We start from the raw sequence: 23,666 nt of genomic DNA, 5'->3' as shown, positions 1-23,666 counted from the left end.
GCTGGCAACAAATGTGGGTTGATATGATGTAACCCTGTTTGCAGACTAAATTAAGCCACACAGAATTGATGCTTCCCATCAGCTAAGACATTGCATGCCAAAACTGCAGACAGTTACCATACACCAGCTGATGTTGTAAGAGCCGACATCTGATTTGGCCTCTGGCCCCTTAGAAAAGACCACAGGACTAGATCCAGAAAATGCCTTAGGTACCAAGCTACCAGAGAAGAAACTACAGCACTGAAAAAGGCACAAAAGTTGCCAATACTATGTGAAAAAGACCACCTGCTTATGACTGCAGTCCCAAAGATCCAGCACTGACCAGCCCTTAAACATCTTCCTGGAGTTTAGGTGCCCCAGGCTAAGTACAGGGTCCTGAGCACACCTTCTCTTTAGACAATTTTAGACAGAAAGAGAACATGATTCTAGATCCAAAAACTTTTCAGACTGTTTTCAGTGTGTGGAAAAGGCTCTTCCCTGTACACACACCTGCTGAGTGATGTGACCTGTAACTCTGAGCAAGTAGCTCTTCCTCTCTCTGTTCAATTATTTTAATTGTGCTCTGCAGGGGCACTCGGCTTCAGACAGAGCTGCTGAACTTGTCTCTCATTTTGGAGTACACTGCAGTCTGATGTTGAGACATCTGAGAATTGGCCATGTGCACCTGAATTCCTGCAGGCAAATGAGTGAACCAAACCTGGCTCACTCTTGCTCCAAGGTGAGGCACTCACAGGCTGAGCTTATTTTCATCTGAGGGGCTTCTCCAGCTTCAGCTTTCATTCTGAACGAAAATCACAATGACTTTTGGGCTGTTGCTGGATCAAGCAGATGTGTTGGTTATACCAGACTGGGTCCCTGAAAGTAAATGCCATTTGTGGATCACTGACTAGTAGAGACTCATGACCTATCTAATGCTGATCTGAGTTTATGATAAGAGTTTGTTGGAAAGACTAATGACTGCTTCATCCCCACAGCATCCTTTTGCTCTGTTATTTTAATTACATGACAGGACATGAGTTTGGACATGAGCCTGGCACGAACCAGAAAGTGAGGAGTCTGCAAAACCTTACTGGAAAAAAGCTGGTACATGTATTGAGGCTTTCACTTACAGATATAAGTTACAGCTTTGTGTGTCATTTGGAAAGCTTGATAAAGAACAGAGAACTAAGCTCACACATCTAAAGACATAAGTTGGTGTGCTTTCAGGCCACCATCCCTTCTTAAGGATGGCTGCGTTGTGGCAATTTTCATACTCGTCACAATACAAACTGCCAAACACAATGCATGTTAATACTGCCTCTTTGAACTGGAATGCTCTTCATAAAATGGGCTGAGAAAATCAGACCTGTTTAAAAGCTCCTGGAGAAAGGCTCTGGCAATTACCAAGCATGCTCCTCCCTGTTGCAAAGACAGAACTGCAGCAATTTAATTGGGACACTATGCAGCTTTCAAGTTCTGTTTCAAAGTGTAATATCCATTTTTCCCAGCTTCAGAGCATCATTGTGTCTTTCTGTGGTAAGCCTTAATATTTGGCATTTTTTGAAGATGGAGTGTTGTAATTTTAAGACATTTCTATAGTACCTGTAAACTATATCTAATATATTTAGAAAGAAATACCTAAGCACAGAGACACACCTATACATTTACATAGTACACACCCCAATGACACTCAAGATGGTTTCAGTGAGACTGTACTGCGATGGGCTCTATTTGAGCTAGTCTCTGATGGCTAAAACTTTTCCATGTAACTTTCTTCCCTGTTTCCTTTTGTGGCCAGGTTTTCTGCCAAAGTGATTTCAGGAGAAGGTTTTCCAGATTAAACTACTGTCTTTCTGACTGTAAGGTCCATTCGAATTATCTGACCACACATGGTTATACCATCCTAAAAGCCTGACCCCTCTGCATGGCCCCAGCTTCAGCACCTTTTAGAGGAATATCCAAAGCTGACAGATGGTTAGTTGTAAGCAAGGGATGCTGAGCCATGTTCCTGAGCTGTTGTTCTAAGTGACAGTTACCAGCACTTTTAAACTGAGATGTATTTTTTCCTCTTTGTTTTGTTTCAGATTCCAACCCTTGTTTTATATTCTGATTCTCTTTCTTTTAGATCATAACTTCTCAATTATTAAATACGCCTCATATAAACACTGCAGAGAGATGGAACCACAAGTTAATCTTCTTTTTGGTAGACACAGCTTCTGCATTTACTCCTTATGAGTTTTTCAAATTCAGGTCATTCTTGAAATTCTGCTTTGAATACTTTTCTGTTTGGAAAGAGCTCTCACTAATTTTGCAGACAGTGATTAATACTATTTTATATCATATTCCTCTTCTTATGCAGCAGAAGATCATGCTCATCAGATGCAGACCTACATATTTCAGCAGAGGGCTACACCAAATGTATCACAAATGCCAAAATACATGTACATCCATGTAGTTCTCATACCAAGTAAACTGGCAACATCAGAAAAGGTAGACTTCTGGCAAAAATTATTTTTTATGTGATGATGTTGTCTGGCCTTCAGTTACCATATTAAATTCTTCCTCATGATGCCCTTTCTGTGACTTTCTGTGGGACTTACTTCAGGCAAACCACCTATCTATTCCCAAGACACTCCATAAGACCACTTCTGAACACTGGCATAACAGTATCATCTTCCCAGACCTTTAGAATCCCCCAGCATTGTGGTATTTGGTAAAAGTCAGCAAAAATTATTTATTGGGATTGTTGTCTAATTCTTTCAATATTCCTGGATTAAAGTTAACACATCAGTTATTTAAGGCATGTAAAGCTCATTAACTTTGGTTTATTTGTTCCTGACCATTTCTAATGCTTTTCTTGTGGTTTTTTTTTTTTTTTTTTCGTGTTACTACTGCGTTCTAGTCAAGTCTTGGCATAGGGGAATATTAACCCCCTTGTTGACACTACAGTACCTGTCAGGTATCTATCAGGGTTTACTCTTCTCCACTTCAGGGATTTTGTTTTTCATTACCCTAAATTATTTGAGGGAAGCTGCCCAGTATTTTAGTGAACTTTCTATGGACTTTGGGTAGTGATTTTAGTCTGTATGTGTAAATATTACTTTCCCTGAACAGATGAAGATGGATATACTATCTGTCTCTCTAGCTCAGCATTTAATTAATGTTTTCTGAGGGCAGGAAAGAACTAGCTTGTTTATAGTGCTTACACAACCAAATGGTTGGCTTTTATTGTTTGAACAATTTCAATTTTTAAAAGTTATTTATTGCCAGCATTTCTGACTATTTTAGAAATATCTCATTAAGTACATTTAGGCTCAAATGTATCATAGCTCTTTAATGAAAAAGCAATGAAAAGTACACAGCATCACTGATTTTGGATATTTTTTGAGTTATATTATTTTAGAACTAAATTTTACTTACGCTGCTTCATACAATCTTGCAAATTAATGGGGGCTGGAAAAGTTTATCGGGTAATGTTATGACATGCTTCCCTCCGTACCCACTTACTTGCCACCAGTCAAGAGACTAGGATATTTTTGGCTTAAACATAGGCTAAGTTTATATACTACTGCATGTTTCTTTCTAAAAGATGTACAATAAATGAGCTGAGGGAAAAGCCTGCTGCCTCCATCCTTTCAAATGTCAGCAATTTATAAAGTATGTTTCAATGCAGTTCAGCCCAGCTGGCAATCTGCTCACTGCTGGAATAGCTGCAGTGCTGCAGGTCAGGTTCATGGCTTATGGTCAGATTTAAGAAAAGGTGTGTCTTTGCTCCTTGAGTGTTGCCCTTCTGTTTATGGCTATGTACTTTTTAGGGAAGGCAGTGCAGCAAGGCAAGGAGGTGAAGCTGCTCTTTATGTGAGAGAGCAAGTGGAGTATGTCAAGCTCTGCCTAGCGGTGGATGAAGAACGAGTTGAGAGCTGATGTGTAAGAATTAAGGGTAAGGCTAACATGGGTGACACTGTTGTGGGTGTTCACTACATGCTGACTGGAAGGAGGAAGTTGATGAGGCCTTTTACAGACAGCTGGAAGTAGCCTCATGATCACAGGCGCAGGTTCTTGTGGGGGCTATGAGGATGATTAGGGAACTTGACCATCTCTCTTGTGAGGAAAGGCTGAGAGAGCTGAGCAGGTTTAGCCAGAAGAAGAGATGACTGAGAGGGGATCTTACCAATGCATACAAATATCTTAAAGGCAGGTGTCAAGAGGATGGGTCCAGACTCTTTTCGCAGGTAGTCAGTGACAGGTTAAGGGGCAATGGCTACAAATTGGAACAGAGAAAGTTCCATCTGAATATGAGGAAGAAATTCCTTACTTTGAGGGTGACAGAGCACTGGAACACGCCACCCATAGATGTTGTGGAGTCGCCTTCTCCTGAGATATTAAAACCCCACCTGGATGCAACCCTATGCAACCTGCTCTAGGTGAACCTGCTTTAGCAAGGGTGTTGGACTAGCTGATCTCCAGAGGTCCCTTCCAACCCAAAACATCCTGTGACTGTGTGATTCTGTTTTTACCCTTTTGGTGTATTCTGACGTCTCCTGCAGTGCAATAGTTCTGAGAAATTGTGGTCATCAAATCAGAAGAACATTCCCAAAGACAACACAAGTAAGGAAACACCCACAGAAAGCTACAAAAATGATCAGAAAGTTTTGTTTTACTTTGATTGCTATATCTCTGAAAAGAAAAACTTCATTCCTCAGAGAAAAGCAAATAAACATGAAGTTGTGACTGAGCACAGTCAACTATTTCCTTTAGATTTTTAATACAACAATTTTTCTTCACCAACTCAAAACCGCTTTGTGCATGTGTTTTTTCTGCATCAGGACAAGCCTTGCCTTTTACCAAGCATCCCCTCATTACCTGCTGGGATGCAAGGTGAACTTGAAACATTAAAAAGTCTTCTCTCTACAGCTAAAAAACTGTGGCATTTAATAAAAAGCCTCTCTACTACCTGTGGAAAGTACCTGGGGTAAATCTATCCCAGCTACTCCTCATTATCTGCAGCAGGCAGTGACTGTACTATATGGATAGTAGCTCCTTTCCTTCTTTGCTTGAGTAAGATCTAGTCTAGTAAATGCTGAATAAGCATCTGAAAAATGTATTTCAAAATCTGGTAGCATCAAACCTATAGGAAGGACATGAAAGGAAGATAATAGTCTCCTTGGGAAAAAGCGTATGTTTATATTCATTAATATTCATGCCATGTTCTAATAGGATTAGCACAATGGAATTTTCTGGAACAAGCTACTGATTAAATCTTGCAGGGTGCTGTAATGTAGGAAAATAGACAACACTTTGGATCCTGGTGTAGCTCAACATATGACAGGAATAAAAGTGTGAAAGGAGTCAAGCTCCACTATTGAGAAGTGGAAATCCAGTGAAATCTGTTGTAATTCTGTTTCATAACAGATACAGTTAAATAGAAATTCATTACACTCAAAATTATGGTAAATATATTGGACTCATTATTATGGCAGTAAACTATAGTAGCAATATGAGAGTGACTCAATGTTTCTAGGCTAGTGTATCATTGCATCACTTGTGTTGCATTATTTTTAATCAGTCCACATGTACTGTAATATCCTATACAGAATGTAATTGTAAGTGCACTATGAAATCATCCTTCAACAGCACAAAGATACTGAGGGATTTCTACAAAAATAATTCCCTGAACTACTACCTTGCCTTGATGTCCCTTTGACTCTGCATTTTACTTCTCTTCACTGACTGGTTTGCTAATTTTACTTAAGGAATGAGAGCAAAGACTGCACATGCTAAGAGAATGCTATCATGGATTTGGATATGCATATATATATGCAAGTTTAAAGATGAGTAGGTTAACATCAATGCCACAATTCAGTCAGTTTTATATTTGCATATTTTCTTGGAAAGCAGATGCTTTATTCTTCATTTTCTATATTACATACTGCAACTAACAAACTCTCCAGACAGGTAATTGAAAAGGAATTACACAGAAGAACCTAGAGACCAATGAAAAAAACCTTTGCTTTTGTGAATACAAATTGAAAGTACAGAAGGCCTGAGACAGTGAAAAACCCCAACAGTGGGGACAGTTCTGCTGTTACATAGTACTAACCTTCCTGAATTTGGTGGTAAACCACTAGTGTGCCATGTAGAAAATTCCATTAAAATTCATGAAATTGTAGATTGTGTCTTTTATACCTCAGGTACAGATAAGTATTTCTCTTTTGTAATTTGAAACTTCTTTCTTAAAAGCCTGATCTGCGTCTCCAACTGCCATAATTGTTCTTAATAACTGATAAAGATCCGTGGTGAAATCTTAGTCTCATTGATGTCTGTGGAAATATTTGTGCTGACACAAGTAGAAATAGGGCTTTCATTTGCACCCTACCTCAACTCTTCTCATCTTACCATCTTTTCTCCGAGGCATTGTACCAATAGCACTAGTACCAATCCCAAAACTATTATCTCAATTTCTAATAAAGGTAATGGCTGTTTGTGGAGGAACAACATGGAATTATAACAGGAAAACATAAATTTACAAATCTCTTTCTAAAACAACTTGTGGATATAAAAAAATCACCTCTGTTCAAATAAGAATTACTGTTCTTGAACCTTTTGCTCAGTTTTTGTTCCTGTCAGGCTTAATCAAAGATACATGAGCACACAGCTACACATATATTTAGTCCAGCTACATAAATATATAGCCAATATATAATTTATATATTTCTATGACCATAATTTTCTTCAGCTTACATATACATCTATAAATAGGTTACACAAAATGTTCTTGCATATCAGAAAAGCTTTGAAAATGGGGATACTTATTAAGCACTTTTCCAAAGTCAACTAAAATTTTGAGGTAAGAGTTTAATGTGATACTTACTAGCAATTATTGTTGGGCCAATGCAATAGAAATGAATTAATGGGTGGTTAATTACTTTTTAATTATTAGTTAATTAATGGATCATATCAACATATGTATTTAAAAATGTTTTTTTAGGAATTACTTTATTAGACTAGGAATTCAAATGTTATTCTGTATTTTAATTATCTTTTTATATTTCAATCTGTCATGTTAACTAAAATTGTAATCATTATAATAATATAAAAAGAAATGTGGGTCAAATGATATATTAAAAACTCTGATACTCAGATCAAAGAAGAAAATGTAAAGATATTATCCTTTCTTTAAAAAAGGGGAGGGGAGTGTGCAAGTTGTAATTGTGCTGTATATTACATTTATTGCTATTTACAGTTTAGTTGGAAATTCAAATATAACACACACTGATCTTGCTTTAGGGCCTAATTGCCTTTTAAAAGGCATGTGCCAAATTCTCATAGGGGGTAAACTGAAATAACTTCAACTGACCTCAAGCAGTTGGAATGAAATCAGTGTGCATTTGATCTTCAGCTGGCTTTGATAGAACAGATCATAGATTTTTGTCAGTTAAGGATATGGTCTAAAATGTACTATTTCTTTCTCTACTTATAAAAGTCAGAGACTCTTTCTGCACATGGCATGAGTGTGATCCAGTAACTGCTAAAGCCAACTGATCTCTCCTTCAGTGAAGCTGCCCACAGCCAGCTCTGAGAACAAGCCATTTTGCTCTCAGCACTGCAGAAGGGCTCCAACAGGCCGTTTTGCTACGCAGGCAGCCAGGTACGTGCCTTCTAACTGCAGCAAGGCTGACTGTCAGGAGGTTCTCCAACAGTGGCCAGGAGATCCCACTCTGATTCCCAGCAGTGCATCCCAAGCATACAACCAGTAAGAGACATAGCTTTACTCCTGTGTTTGAAGAATGCTGTCACCAAATCACTACTCCCGGAAAAATCTGAAATTTGCTAAAATTCCTTTCTCAATGTTTAAATGCTATAGCAAGATGGAGCAACAAATGATGGATTGTATACATCACGTTTCCTAGGCTGGGTCTTCCAAGCGTCGTTTATGCTTCTGATGCTGGGTTTGGTTTTAGCCCAGAAGTGCCAGTAAAGGGTCAGAACCAAAAATAATAATCATTGATAACAGGTGGCTGAAATGTACTGCAATACAACACACCTTGATCAAACTGTCAATAATGAAAAACGTGTCATTCTTGTGTGACATGCAAAGGACATAAGTTGTGCAGATAACAGGTTTCAAGGCTACTGCTGTTTTCTGAGTGGTACAGTGAAGCAATATCAAAGAAATATGTGAGAAATTAGTGCCACCCCTGTCTGGTATTAAAAAAAACAACTTAAAGAGAAGTTGTTGGGTTTATGTGCTTGTGAACCTACCAGATCGAAATGTGATATTGGTTGAATTCATTACCCACAATCCTAAGCAAGTGGAAAATTGAACAGTGCAGGTATCAGAAGTGTTCACTGCACTGAGATCACACAGTCTACAAACAGGCTGAACTTCCACTGACAAAAAAGGAAATTATTTCTGTGTACTTGCTACTGCCATGCACATAGAATGTGTATAACTTAAATTAAAATCCTGCCTCAGGATCTACAGATATATAGCACGTTTAATAAAGCATCATTTCGCCTTAGTTTAATTAAATATAATGTCACTATCTGATTGATAGCAAAACAAAAAAGCTTCTTCCTTTGACATTCTAAACTAGTTCATAGCGAATATTGCTGGATAATAAATTACAAGTTCCAGAAAGCATTTACAAGCTACAAGCCAAAAATAAACTTCAACACATGCTCAGTAAGAGCAATGCAGCAGCACTGACGTTTCTTGGATATCAACCTAGAACATTTATTGTTTCCGCTTGCATGCATATCTTACTCCTTTCACTTCTATCTTTTTCTTTCCCCCATGTTCTCCCCTTCTGCCACTTCATACCACAGATGCACAGCAGTTCCAGCGTTAAGGTTGCTCCATGCAATTTGCATGAACATTTCCAGAATAATTGTCTGTCAGCACAAGCTATTCAACAAGCAATGCAAGTATCTCTGATTTAGTAAGGCACTTGCTCTGCTGTTTCTCATTTTTATTTGTTCCTCGTCTTGTCATTCTTGATAAGGCAGCAAAAAGGGCAGTTTGGAGGGTGTCAGGCTGACACATCCACGTGGGAGAGTTCTTTGTTGTAACCTGCTTTGGTGGCAAAAAGGAACAGCAGCAAAGGCAGTAACAGTTCCAGAACACCAGGACCCTTTTTTGTGAATGTAAAGGTTACAAGTTGTTATCTTGTACATTCCTTGTACAGGAATATTCTACATTTGGGGTTTTAATTTTCTAGTAAACCTAACTGTGTATGCAAAAACTAGGGGAGAAACCTACCTTAGTTGCTTCCAACTGATTAAGTAGACAAACATCTTCTCACTGTTTTTACAGATGTATGGTAAATTTCAAGATGACCAATGCATTTCCTTCTGTCTGGACTTCTGACTATATTGAAGCAAAGTCGGGGAGCCACAGCCCTGAGTTATCAACAAAGTCTGTTTTACAGCAACAGAATTGACAATGTACCATGGGTCCCTTGCCTGGCAGGTACCTCACACTGACAAAGGCCAAGTGCGGCATAGTCTGAACAGACCATCTCTACATGTATGCATGCATGAAGAAATCAAATTAACAGTTTATGTGAAGAAATCAAATTCACAACCTATATATTAGATTGTGCCCAGCTCTGAAATTCCCTATGGGATTGTAAGTCATTTAGCAGCGAAAGTTCTTGAAACTGTAGGTGACGGAGGTGGCACAAGCAAATTTCCACTGGGAACCAAAACCTGCAGTGCAAGCACCATAAAAGGGTATTTCAGTGATACAGGAAGGAAGCATGTGTGGACAGTTTGAGACCACTAGATGATACTCTATTTTTACCTTTGTTGTGCATGTGAGTTGCACTTTTTTGCCTTGGAGGTTTTTAAACTTACACAGATCAATCTTTGGGAAAGATTTTAGTTATCAAGCATCCTGTCTAAAGGTTGTTGAAGGAATTTAAAGTAATTCCCTACTTTCTCCAAAAAGTTTTAGACTATGGCTGCAGCACTTCCATGTTTTCTACTAGCTTACATAATAGTAAAAAGTACAGAGTCAGTTTTCAGTGCTAGCCATAATGTGCCTGCAACAGCACAAAAATAAAGACCGCACAAGACCCCAGGAGCTAATGCTCTTGGTTTTCAAAGATGTGAATGATCAGAGAGCTCAGTCCTACTGCTCAAAGTCAGTGTGGAAAAGAACACCTAATTCCCATTAACAGCTTTGAAAACCTCTTTGTAAGAAGGAAGAGTAAGCAGAGAGAGAAGTAAAGTGAAAACAATAAAAAAGAGGAGATGGTAATGGATTATGCCTGGTAGTTTAGGACTTCATGTATACAGTGGCCTTTCGACCACTTCTGTGGTGTAAAGGGATTTCCACACAAATCATGGTGAGATTCACATGATATATCTGGTATGTATTGTATCTGTAATTCTGCACTTCAGTGTTGTAGTAAAATGCACTTTTAAAGGCACTTCTGCCTGAGTAACTGCTGTAATAATACCATGATCAATCTGAAAAACTTTGTACATACATTTAATTGCCTTCAAGGTTCTTTTAAGAAATAACATGGGTGTCGGTAAACTTTCTTGCACCTCTATGTAGGTTACAATTAATTTAAAGGGGCTTCATTGCTTGATTTTGTGAAATGAAAGTTATTTGGAACTGGTTTACTCTGTAGGTAAAAGAATTGTAATAAAAGAGTCCTTTGTTGCTGTTTTACTAAAACACCCATTTTCAGTTGCTGAAAAATAGCTTGGAGTTTTTCTTATCTGTAGAAGTTTCCCATGTTTAAAATTAAAACTAAAGCCTTATATATGTGCACGTGTGGGGGTGTACACATATATTTATGCATATGCATATGCATATATGTGTAGAAATATATCTAGTTGGAGATATCTGCAGTTTGGTCTGATTCAAATAGTTTTAAATTATTATTGGCTTTCTTCCTCGCTCCTGATAGAGACATTAATTTAGAAAATAAAACAGTTTCAGGCACTGCTTTGAAGTGTTGGTAATCACAAAATGATATGTCTACACTCACATGTAGCTGCCTTTTAATAGCTTAGAAGTCTCACCCTAGGTAATTCCCTACTCTTTTTTTAAAAACCTTTTTTTCATGCATTACTCTAATTTACTGTTCTATTAATACAGCCATTCTACACATTTTGTAGAATGACATATATCTACAAATCCTCCATATGAGATTGAGTCTTGGACTCAGTCATACTGATAAATATCTGCAGTTATTTTGAATTTATAATGAAGAATTTGACTTAATGGTCTTGTACAAGTTCATGCAGAGGAACTTGCTGATAATCAAGCAACCGAAGCATATTTCTTTCTTGATGGGAGTTCCATCATGTGCACTTTAAGAGAAAATTAGGCCTGAAAGCCCCATCATTTTCACAAATAAAAGATCTTGCTCCAAACTAAACATTTTAGGAGCTAGACCAGTTCAGTATTCAAAGTACCATGAGGTTTTCCAAAGTTTTTAGAGGACCTTGCACCTCAAAAATACAGCAGAGTTTCAATATGTTGCACCTCAGTGATCAGAGTCTTTGATTAAGGATAAATACCAAGCATGATCATCAGGATTGCAAGAATGATGCTTGTAAAGGTATCTAACCTTGCCTGGAAGAGTGGATCAGATTCAGCTTAGAAGGTCAGAAGTGGCTGAACGTGGCTTATACATCCTTGCTTTGGAGTCAAAACAACTGGTTTAACTGTCTTAATAAAATTCCAGTTATTTTGGGGTAATAACTTATCATTATTGCCAAACCAAGCATCTAGGACACAAGATCTAATCTAAAACTCAGTGGGATCAATCATTAGCTTTTATCAGGTTTCTGTACCAGACCTCCAATAAAAGTATTAATAACTCTTTTTTCAATACTAAAAAATCCTAAAAAAATTGCATTTTAAGCTCCCAGTGTTGTTATATTTCAGAAAGCAGATAGACATTTCTAAGATGCATTTTAATTTCATGGAAACATTACTTTGGTATACAGATCTCGTAAAATCTTATTTTACAATGTCAGCATTATGGGCCAAGTTATCTTTTACAATAGGTGCCTTTAACTAAGCCACATAAGCAAAACACAGAATTTTTGGAGAAAGTCCAGAGAAGGGCCACAAAGATGATCAGAGGGATGGAGAACCTCTCCTATGAAGACAGGCTGAGAGAGTTGGATTGTTCAGCCTGGAAACAGAAGGCTCCAGAGAGACCTTCTAGCAGCCTTCCAGCAGCTAAAGGGGGCCTACGAGAAAACCAGAGAGGGACTTTTTACAAGGGAATGTAGGGATAGGACGAGGGGTAATGAACTTAAACTGAAAGAGGGGAGATTTAGACTAGGTATTAGGATGAAGTTCTTTACTGTAAGGTTGGTGAGACACTGGCATAAGTTGCCCAGAGAAGCTGTGGCTGCCCCATCCCTGGCAGTGTTCAAGGCCAGGTTGGATGGGGTTTGGAGCAACCTGAAGCAAACTTTGGAGCAACAGAGGTTGTCCCTACCCACAGCAGGGGGTTGGAACTAGATGACCTTTAAGGTCCCTTCCAACCCAAACCATTCTATGGTCCTATGAATTCCCAGGTAACCTAGGAATAAAAATCATGTGGCAAAATAATTTTCATGTGTACAATCTCTGCTCAGAAATCAACATAGGGGAGCATAGGAACTAGAAATGGCTGTTACCCCCTACTTAAAAATTCAATATCCGTTCTCTTTCCATTGTCTATACTTTTTTCTATGTAATACTAGACTGAAACGTATTACATGCCTCTGAACACCAAAGAATCTCTCAGCACAATGGGTTTGAATCATATTGAAATAACCAATTGCCTCACCTCTTCAAAGGCTTAATTTTCCTATGCTTATTTGAAAAGTGAATACAAACTGTAAGGGTTTCATAAAACAGCATCACAATTAATGAGAAATGGAAATTATTGGCTTGTGTGAAATGAATGGAGGAGCTGACTGCATATATGTAAAATAAAACATAGTGAATAAATATTTTTGTGGTACTACCAGCAGTGAAGGACTGGAATTACTTAATTTGGAAGAGGGTTATAAGGATAGTGTTTTTATACTTCTAGTGAAGAAAGTAGGCCCAAACCAAGAATAAGGTAAGAACACTGCCAAAGGTCTTGATCAGTAAGATGAAGTCGACTGCTAAACAGTTTCTCAAGCAGCGACATAAGTCTCACTTATTTGGGTCATCTAAGTTTAGGCTGTAAAATGAAAGAGTGAAGGTAAGTTGTAACTTGGCTTAATGATTATTAGAATTTCCTCCCAGGAAAAGCCCAAATTTTGGGTTTGCTTTTTTTTTTCCCCCCCCTTCTTTAATAGCTGGAGAGAAATCTTTGGTTTGGAAGTTTTTAGTAGGTTTATTACAGTTGACAAGAGATTAGACAAGCAAACATGAACATGATGGAAAAATCCACAAGCAGGGTCTTTGTGGCATAACTAATTTCATAAGCACTTGATACTGTTAGTACTTGTGTGTGGTACCTCTCCTTGTTATGTCTGTATCTGTATGCTGAAAGTTGCACCAACACAAATACAGACAATGATAACCAAAGAAAAGAAGTAAGTAAAGGAAGAGAGAGAACTCAAAGAAACAATGCTTTCTAAGTACAGGTGACGCCAGTAACAAAAGTTAAGACAGGAAAGGAAAATCAGCTTGCAAACAGGGAATGGCAATTTCCTAATGCAAAAAGACAGCATTACAAAATGTGGTGGTTTTTTTATTCCCATAGATGCCAGCTGGAAAGACCAGGTAGCAAAATTCAAATGAGCACTGGCAAGGACACCAACAGCTGTCAGTGCAATACCCACCTAAATTACAGAGGACTGTACACAATTCATTGCTTAAAATAGACCATGTTTCTGCAAGAAGGGCAGCACAATGACTTTGCATATCTTACATCGGTTTTATGGTGTGTTAGGAGCTAAACATGCCATAAAAAGAGGACGCTTTCACTTTTTAAAGCTTATAAACCACATTTCAGAAGAGGCTGGATGCCTAGACAATTCTTTTAATCAACTTTAGAGATACTCATGCAAACGTGGGTGCCAGCTTTTTCCCGCACAACCTATGGTGCGTCAGTTACAGAGTTTCCGTCACTCCTCAGGAACCTGAATTTTCTTTTAAGCCTGGGCCATTGTAACTAGGGTCACTGCCAAATCCAGGTCTCATGAATGCACAATACTTTTCACTTTTGGTTAGTCACCATCACTTCAAACGAGCATTCCTCTTTTGATGTTGTGCTTGATTAGCTGGTTTTTGCAGTGTACTTTTTCCCCTCAGTGAACGTACTAGATAGCTTAACTAGGCTTTTTGCAGGATTCTGCATTTTACAGTCAGCCTTCAGGGATGCTAAATTTAAGAGTAAGGAAACAGTAATTAAAAGTGATTAGGACAAGAAGCCTTGATACTATGAAATGTGGACTCAATTGTCCTTGACACAGGCAGAACGAGGCAGCAGGTTTTGGTTTTGATTATAGCTTTACTTGAGATTTTAATAAACATGAGCCAGTATTCAAACTTTTAATATCCTGCTGCTTAACTATTTCCAAAAAGCAATCCAGCTCTTTTAAACAGCCCTTGTTTAAAAATTTTAATTTGTTTGGCTCTGTCTCTGCTTAGAGAAGTTGTAGCCTCACGGTAACTCATTTATAAGTTCATTTCCAGAATCACAAGCAATTGGCTTTTTTTTCAACTAAGTGTTTCCGCATGTGCCAGAAGTGTCAGGCTGACAGCTTTCCTGCACCGTTTTATCTGGTTCCCACAGTAAGTATGAGAGACAAACACAGGAATGTGTCTAGTGCTGACTATGCCCATCAAGGATACAATGATACTTACAGCTCTTCCAGGAAGCGGAGATTGTGCACGGGGTTTGAGGGCAGCTTAGTAATGTTGTTCATACTGAGATCACTATAGGGAAAACAGACAGAGACTTAATATGGCATGCCACAACTGTGGTATCCAGCTGTTCATTCCGCACATTTTTAAGTACTACATTAACAAAAATTAGTTCCTCTGCCAGAATTGATGAATCATTATCTGGTTAGCACATGAAATATTCTTCCTTCATATGAACACAGCTTTGTCAAAGCAAATACAGGCTGTAGCATGTTCCTTGTTTCCAAGGATTTTGGAATGTTTTATCATGCTCTATAAATCAGCTGGAACACCAAACAACCTTTTTAGTCTGCATAATTTTAATAAACCACTGTACTGTATTAAAATTTACTTGGAATAGTAAAGGAAAACTACTACGATTTTTGTTGTTGTACTGTAGCACAGTTAGTTTACTAAAGTAGAGAGGCAGAATTGTACAGATACAAACTATCTTCATCATTCTTTACATTTCATGAATATGGAAACATGTTGCTTTTGCTGTACAACCTGCTGCATGGTTGTACTGATTTGCCTTGCCTTACATTAGGCACATCAGGTGTCCCCAAAACCCAAGTTACTTGAGTGAAAGAAATCACATATTTTCAAATAATAAACATCCCCTTTTTAGAGTGCTCTTTTTTTGCAGGTACTCAAATTGCACTAAATAAGTGAAATGAACCATAAAACAAGGGTGTAATGTGATCCTGCTCTGTAGCACACTTCCTGGTGGGGTTCCTCGGTAGTTCCTGGCACAGGAAACAACCAGCCATATCAGCTCTGTCAGGGTTCGTTCAAGCTATGTTTGAGACTAAATTTCATATAATACCTTTTTAATCTTAACATGCATTTTCATTGTTTTCCATTGTCTTCCCCATGTCCCACAGTATCACTATAATTGCTTTGCATTAAGTGTAAAAAATGTGAACAGACTGCATAACAAAATTCTAGTGGAAAATATGATATATGCAACTACATCAAAATTCCTGTAGACTGTTAAAATAGAAGCATCAGAGACCTGCATATTTTATGTAAACATTATGTGATAATTTAAAACTCCCCACTATTTAAACAGATATATATATATTTGCAGCAGCACTTACAGCTTCCAGCTACTTTGGGTAGTATTTAGATAACTTTATTTCTTCCAGCTGTTGAGAGCTTACAAGGTAAATAAGTTATCTGTATGGTGGTGGGTAGACATCTTATTCCTATTCCATCTAGTTCCTATTACTCACAGTCTGTTTCACATTACAGAATATATGCTTTTAGTCAGTGTAGTTAATTTTGATGTTTGATCTTTTGCTGAATTTTAAATGTATAATTTAAAAACATACTTCACGTAGTGATTTTGAAATAAAGGAAATGTGTTAATACTTTACAACAATTATCAAATCACTGTTGGGCAAGGTCTCTGCATTCACTTCAAAATCAAGGTATAATTTGAGAACTGTGTACTTATTAAATTCATTCTTTACTGTAATACTTTATCACCTAATTCTTTTATACTGTTTAGCAGGTTATTACCATTTCACTTTGATAAAGCTGCAAAGGATTTATGCTGGCAAAGGAACAAAAACATGGATTTATTTGGCAAAAGAAAAAACTCATCCAGGTAGGGTATCATGTACTACTGAGTATTAAGATAAGCTCAATATTTTAACAGTATCATTTTAATTGTGAGATTTTCAACATGTCTTAAAGGTTTTTTGTAAACATACCACATCACATTTTAGACTTAAAAAGCCAGTCTTGGTGGAAGATGGGAGTGATACATCTTCAGATAGACAGACATTTAGGCATTTCTAGAGAAAGCCAGCATTAACCACTGCTCTGGCTGACCAGGGGAACCTTAAGCCTGTTTTTCTCGCATATATATTTCTAGTAGGCAGTACTTGTCTGCTTGTATCACCCACGGGACCCCACGATGACGCCAAGCCACAAACAATCTACCAACCAGACCCCAGTATTCTAAAAGGATCAGAAGAAGAGAAGGTGGCTTTTGTTACATGCCTTAATGCACACTGAGAAAATAAGTAATGCACACATTTTCCTTAGAAAGATCTTTAGACCCCTCAGGTGGATTTACCAACAGTGAACTCCAAATCCTAGTCTCCTTTTTGGACTCCATTCATGACAAAGTATGTGCTCCATATCATATGATGGAGGAGAACCTCTTTTTTTCCCCCAGTTTACATTGCAGCAACTGCTAGCTCTTTCTAAACCTACCAGTTAAATACTCTCATTCTGCTAGATAGGTTCCTTTTTTTCCAGATTATTCTTTTATTGGCATATAAAGCACAAAGATGGTTTTGTGCAACAGAACTAATAAACATTACTTACACATATTTCATAGAATCACAAAATCATTTAGGTTGGCAAAGACCCGCACAATCACCAAGTCCAGCTGTTAACCTAATACTCCTGAGTCCGTCACTAAACCACTACACGTCTTCTAAATACCTCCAGGGATTATTTCCAAATTTGTTCAATAACATTTTTCCAAACTAGTTTTTAACACACTAGTAACTAGTACAGAGGCCATTTCAGTCTATGTCTGTGATGTGTTGCTGTTGTAGCTGTAAGGGTTCAAGAATGTAAGGGAGACTACTGTAGGGAGAGGTAATCTCTCTGATAAGGCTAGCTGATAAAAAGAAAAACTAAGTAACTTTCAGGCACAAAAAATCAAAACCCTCTAATTCTTCCAACTGTACCAGTTGGCTAAAGAGGTGACATTATTTCTCCCTAAAAAAACTCACATTGCTTTCACTGGCAAAGCAGGTCATCTGGGCTTACAGGTTTTAGATTCAGAATACTCTTTTGGGTCACCATCGCCATGAATGCATTTAATCCAATTTTTGTTCACTGTAGTAGCTAAGGGAGTTATGAGAGAAGTCTCATGAAGCAGAGATATTCTGAGGGGATGTTTGGAGAAGTGAAATAAACAAAAAGAGTTAATGCAATGCAATCAGTCACTGGGTCTCATGTGAGCAATACTGCAAAGTTAGGGCTGCTGAGCAGAAATTCCTCACAGTTCTCCAGAGACAAATAAAGGTGATTCTCAGCAAATATGTCAGCCTTTGGATCATATTGCCAAGAAGACATAGCTAGGATTAGATTTATTGCTGTTAGCTAGATCAAGCACAGCTAACAGCCAGAAAAAGCTAGTCGGTAAATTGTAGGCTTATATATTCCTACTGTGAAGAACAGTAACAACTGTAATGGGTATGTTGTACCTGCAATGGTTTCTTTCCAAAAAGTGCATCAAACAGGTTTTCTGATCTCTCCTTTCAGTGTTAGCCTGTCAAAATCAGCAATTTGCTCTCTCTAGAAAAGAGAAGGGGATGAAAGATGGCTTGCACATCAGAATTCATAGTGTAATGCTGAAAAATATTAAAACCAAAGTACTAGATCTTTAACTATCCTCACTGGAATGGTTCTGATTTTATATCAGATCCATTCCCCAATTTCCTTTGTGTGCCACTGCATGTACACTTGGAAGAAACCAGCTGAAACTGCAAACATTTCTAGTCAAACTGGGTAGACTCTTACAAGCTACAGGGATGAAAAACTGAACAGTTACTAGAATATTGAAAACCTTTAAATAAGGTAGTGTAACAGAACTACTCCTATATCCCAATACCAAAGCACATGCAAAAGCCACTGATATCAGTAGGAGCAGCACTGTAAGAGTATACTGTGAGTTTTAAAATGCTCCTAATGTAAACTGCAATAGTACCAGATCTGCCTTAATGAAAGCTACCTGCACCATGAGCTGACACACTGTACTGGAAAGGTGATACACAATTTTTAACAACCAGATGAACATACTACCTGTTGTCCCACTGGCATTCCTGCAGCCTCTTTCCAGCTGCTGACTATAAAAGCAACATAAGTGCAAATGAAACTTTCATCTTTTCAAAAGATAAAAAGTTTTGCTTCAATGATTGCAATGCCAACACAGCTCACTATAATGATATCTTAATTATACTCTGTGCTGATCAATCACCGCGCCATGCCTCTGGTGACTTGCAAAAGCAATCCTATGTGTGATGAAACCTTTGAAGAACGGAAAATATTGCAAAGTGCACAATGCATCTGTTTTTTCTTGATGACTATATGGGCAATTTCTGAGCATTTGCAAAACAGAGTCCAAGAAGGCAAACACAACAGGTCTCTCTCCTCTCCAATTTTGTTGTCCGAGCATATACATTCTGAGAAAATATTCAGTTACTATCTGAAAAGTGAGTAGTTCACAATGAATTCTCAGAAGCCAGAAAAACAAGTTAAATGAACTAGTTCTTAACATACAATAGACAAGTCTAGAGGCAATGTTACTAACCTGTTATTAGCTGTTATTGCAAGAGATGTTTCAGTGACAATTCATCTTGGAAGATCAGTTTTCCACATTATATTTATGTCTTTTAAAGTAGAACAAAAATCTATCTTGGGATACATGCAAGGCTTCTATTGGCTTTCACCAACCTGTTAATCTACTACTATGCTAAACTTCTATTATACTGAATGGTACAAACTGTCTACCCATTGTAGGGCTAACACAATAATCGAATTTTAAAGATAATGAGTTTTGTAGCCTATCTTTTTTTAACAGTTGCAACCTATTAGATTTTTAGAAAAAGATCAAGATTTATTATTAGGATTATTAGTTATGATTCCTCTAGGCCTACTTTAGCCCAACAAGATATATTAATGATTATTTTTATGGAAGTTTTTGAAAGACGAAGTGCTCACATTAAAATACTGCCAACAGACTGAATGCAGTTCCTGAGTTCTTCCCAGCTAAGAACAGCTCCTTAACTAAGACAATTTCCTTAATTCAGTTACAGCAAAATTTGACACTGTCTTATTTGTAGTAATACAAAATTATTAATGCTCTTCCCTTGCTATGTCTATCTTTTTAACACAGTAGTCTTGTTTCTGCTATTGGCAGAATACTTTACTAGCTCTGCTCTGTGATGGAAGACTATGCTAGCTATTGAATGCATGCCATCTACTAATGCAAATGCTTCACTACGGATATTAAAAATAACTTCATCTGCTATCGATACTTAAAGTAGACAAATCTATTTGCCAACATTGTAGTAGTAGTTCCTATTTCTTACAAATAAATTCCTATAGCATGTTTTCATTCAAGGGTCTCAATAGATAATTACCATCATTTCACAGAAGGGAAACTAAGACACCTAATGGCAAAGTGACATGCTCACAGTCAAACATGTCACGGAGAAACCAAATGCTAACGACTTGTGCAGTACCCTTTTCATTAGCTCACACTGCCCAACCCATGGCATTTACACTGGTTTTCCAAATCATAATGCAAAAGCTGTCAAAAGCCTCAGAAAACAATGATAATATTTTCATTTTAATGGTCCTAGATTACATTATCTTCCAAAATATTGGTAGTCATGAATTTGTATGTTTAATACACCCATGCAGAGCAGCACACGACAGAGTATAAGCATGCATAAATAAGCATATAAGTGGTTCCTGACAAATAAAATCATAGCATTTCTTCTCACAACCAGCTTCAAACTTCATCTGTGGTTCTTTGAAGGTCTCTGGTAAACTATGAATAATATGTGAATTTCCACTAAATGATTCACATTTGAAGCAGTACATCTTTGTATTTGGAAATTTTTCCAGGCAAAAAGTGGTAGATTTACAGGAAGAAGCAGTAAAGAGAGAGAGTTACAATAGACATTATATGGGGCAGGCAATCTCTCTATAAAGATATTCACAGTAAATAACAAGTGGCAATAGCATGGATATTTCTGCCCTTCTGCATGTTGATAAAGACAAATGCTAAAATTAAATATTTAAAAATTAATTATCCCATGTAATATTATTTGTAATAGTAAATTATCAGCAACGCATCCTGTTCTATATTTTTAAAAATTAACAAGTGATGCAAGGCTAAATCAGGATTGCTTCTTATATATTTTTTATAGCAGATTTCTGTTACTTGACATTGAAGTTTATTGTTTCTAGAGACCCTACACCTTTGTATTAAAATATGCCCTGCAAAAAGCAAATGATTTTGGGCGGTTGCATGAGAATAGACCCTGCAGTGAAAATACGTGTGCCTGTGCATCTCACAAACTGCTTCATGCCAGTAAATGGACAGTACTCCCACTACCCCATGACACTGTCCTTCCCTTCCTTGGTACACCAGTGGTGCTTGTTCCAGCAGTGCATTTTGCTTACACTGCAATTGTAAATACGTATCTATGAGAAGGATCAGGCACCTAGAACATAGGGAAGCCTCAAAAGTTCAGAAGGGCTCTGTCTACATTTCTCTGCTGTTGTGTATTGGCCCATAACCCATTGGGTGAATGCTAACATCAGATCCTGGCAAACCAGGGTGATAGTCATGTCTGGATTCAACGCAAGCTAACAAAATGCTTTGACCAAAATTCTGCACTCTCAACACCTGCCAGTGGGTTCCTCTAATGTCACAGATGGCAAAATTACTGCAGAAGCTCTGTAACACAGTCATTTTAAACAGCATGCATTACTCCTGAATACAGGCAATTCTGCCATATAAACAGCCATCAAAGACTTACTTAAATCTAGGCTGCAGAACATTTGTAAAGCAAACAGTACGTGCATGATTAATCTTTTCAGGAAACAATTTTGCCATTCAGTTTATCCAAAACTCCAGCAGAGGGAGCAGGGCAGAGCAAACAATTAAGGTCAAAAAGAAAGTAAAGATCAAAGATCAGATCAAACACACGCAGTGCTGAATTAATCTGACAAGTACCTGACATTTCATTTTAGGTACAAAGATTCTGGCTCTCTGCTTTTTTTGTACATCAAATTCACGATGCTCCATACGTGAAATTATCCATTTACTTTCAAAGCTGAATCATGGCTGTTCATTTGGTGCGAAGACTCAGTTTGCTAAGTAATAATTACCAGGGTAAGTTACAAAAACATTCTGACACGTCAATCATTTACTGTACTTAACTCACATATTTTATAGCTTAAATAACTAAAGAAATATTTTATAATACAGAAGCCAGCAGGAGCAATTAAAAGAGGACTGAATGGAATTCCTCTTTCTCCCATGCCCACAAATTGTATTAATATTACTTTACTTTGTGAGTTATTACTTCTTTCTGCTGTGCTACTTCAAATGGACTATACAAGTATTGCAGACACAATTCATCTTGTTCAAATACTGAAACAATACACAACAGAAAAATCTATCAGTTTTTATTGTAAATTATGAGGACAACTACTAGAATGTTTGTTCTGTTTTTCATCATTACCTGTTTATCACATACTATTTATCTTATTTTTAACAAAAAACAGTACAGTTAAATTGAGAAAAGATACTTATTAGAAGCGACCAAGTCTGGGAAAAAAACCCCAAAACCTTGGTCTCTCTTAGTTTCAGAATATTTTCTGCAACTCTAGAAGTTGGTATTTTTTACAATTATTTGTTACAAAAGTGACAAAAATATAGGATTTTTTTGTGTTGTTTTTTTTTTGGTGTTGTTTTTTTTTTTTTTGTTTGTTTGTTTGTTTTTTGGTTTTTTTTCTTCCCCGAATAGACACATTCATCCACTTTAGAACTGGGGGTCCAATTTCCTTCTAATTCCAGATCTGTAATTTCATTCCTCTGAATTCAGTTAAGCTGTTCCTAAATTATAGTTATTTATATGAGGAGAGCATACACAAAAAGCACAGCATAGTTTGCTTATTAGCATACTACACCTTGACTACAGCAGAATCTAATTAAAAATATATCTCAGTGTAGACAGACTCAAAATACAAATCTAAAATCATAAAGTACAACTTTCCTAAATCAAGTATTATGGGCCCCACAGCCAACTGGCCTGAATACTCAACTGGAAGTTATGCACAGCATAGATTACAGGTTACACAAACCAGTTTTAAAACTCATCGTCACCAAAATACCCAGTACTACTTCAGTGAGACTACTGAGAGTAGAAATGAATCAGCATTAGCCTGATTTCATTCGTAACAAGATACACTGTAAGTTACTTGTTTTGCTCATCTTAATTTGTCTCAACTAAGTTCCACAGCATGGATTTGAAGAATGAAAAAGCAAGCAGATTTGAGAGCATCTGCTACAAACACATTCTAACAGTGATGGTGTAAGTCTGAGTATCTGGAAATCTGTGCACAACACACCTGCATTTAGAGCAGGAAAAATATAGCCTACATTACACAGTGCAAAGGTCCCTGAGGTACAGATGAATGAGCTGGGCCCAGTGCTGGAAGTTACATTACCATGTTAGGTGCTCATGGAAAGACTGATTATCTCAGGTACAACAGGATGATGCTATGACTAATTTCACAATTTCACAATGCAGGGTCTCTGCACAATGCTTCTTTGTGTGATGTAATTTAGCAGTTGTCATATATATCAACTTTGTATACCCGAAGTGTTTCCCTGCAAAATACACACACTCTGGAATAAGTGAAATTCTGGCATGGAGATGGAAATGGCAAAAATGTCATTCAGCAAAGATAAGAGTCTACCTCTTTGATCCCAACTGCTCTTTTTACCGCAGAGGAGTTTTCAGTAAAATTCTGGTTAGCTTCTTCACCACTCTTACTCTATAGATTCCTATTTTCCTATGCACAGGTGCTGAATCATAGAATCATTTAGGTTGGAAAAAAACTTGAAGTTCTTTTGAGTCATTGAGTCCAACCGTTAACCTAACACTGCCGAGCCTACCACTAGACCATGTCCCTCAGTGCCACATCTACACCCCTTTTAAACACTTCCAGGAATGGTGATTCCACCACTTCCCTGGGCAGTCTGTTCCAG

The 23,666-nt window shown here is 37.5% G+C and overlaps 1 protein-coding gene across 1 annotated transcript in view; it reads right to left on the bottom strand.

Moving 5' to 3' along the window:
* Positions 1 to 14,871, bottom strand: part of LGR5 (leucine-rich repeat containing G protein-coupled receptor 5) — a 54,085-nt gene extending 39,214 nt beyond the window's left edge. Inside the window, exon 1 of the mRNA XM_010011062.1 lies at positions 14,807 to 14,871. Within this exon, the coding sequence (XP_010009364.1) occupies positions 14,807 to 14,868 (62 nt within the window). The 5' untranslated portion in view covers positions 14,869 to 14,871. The remainder of the gene's footprint in view (positions 1 to 14,806) is intronic.
* Between the last annotated feature and the right edge of the window lie 8,795 nt (positions 14,872 to 23,666).

The sequence above is a fragment of the Nestor notabilis genome, unplaced genomic scaffold, assembly GCF_000696875.1.
Source record: "Nestor notabilis isolate BGI_N333 unplaced genomic scaffold, ASM69687v1 scaffold103, whole genome shotgun sequence".
NCBI classification, from domain to species: domain Eukaryota; kingdom Metazoa; phylum Chordata; class Aves; order Psittaciformes; family Psittacidae; genus Nestor; species Nestor notabilis.
The sequence above is the reverse complement of the archived record's forward strand: the minus strand, read 5'-3'. Positions and strand labels throughout refer to the sequence as shown.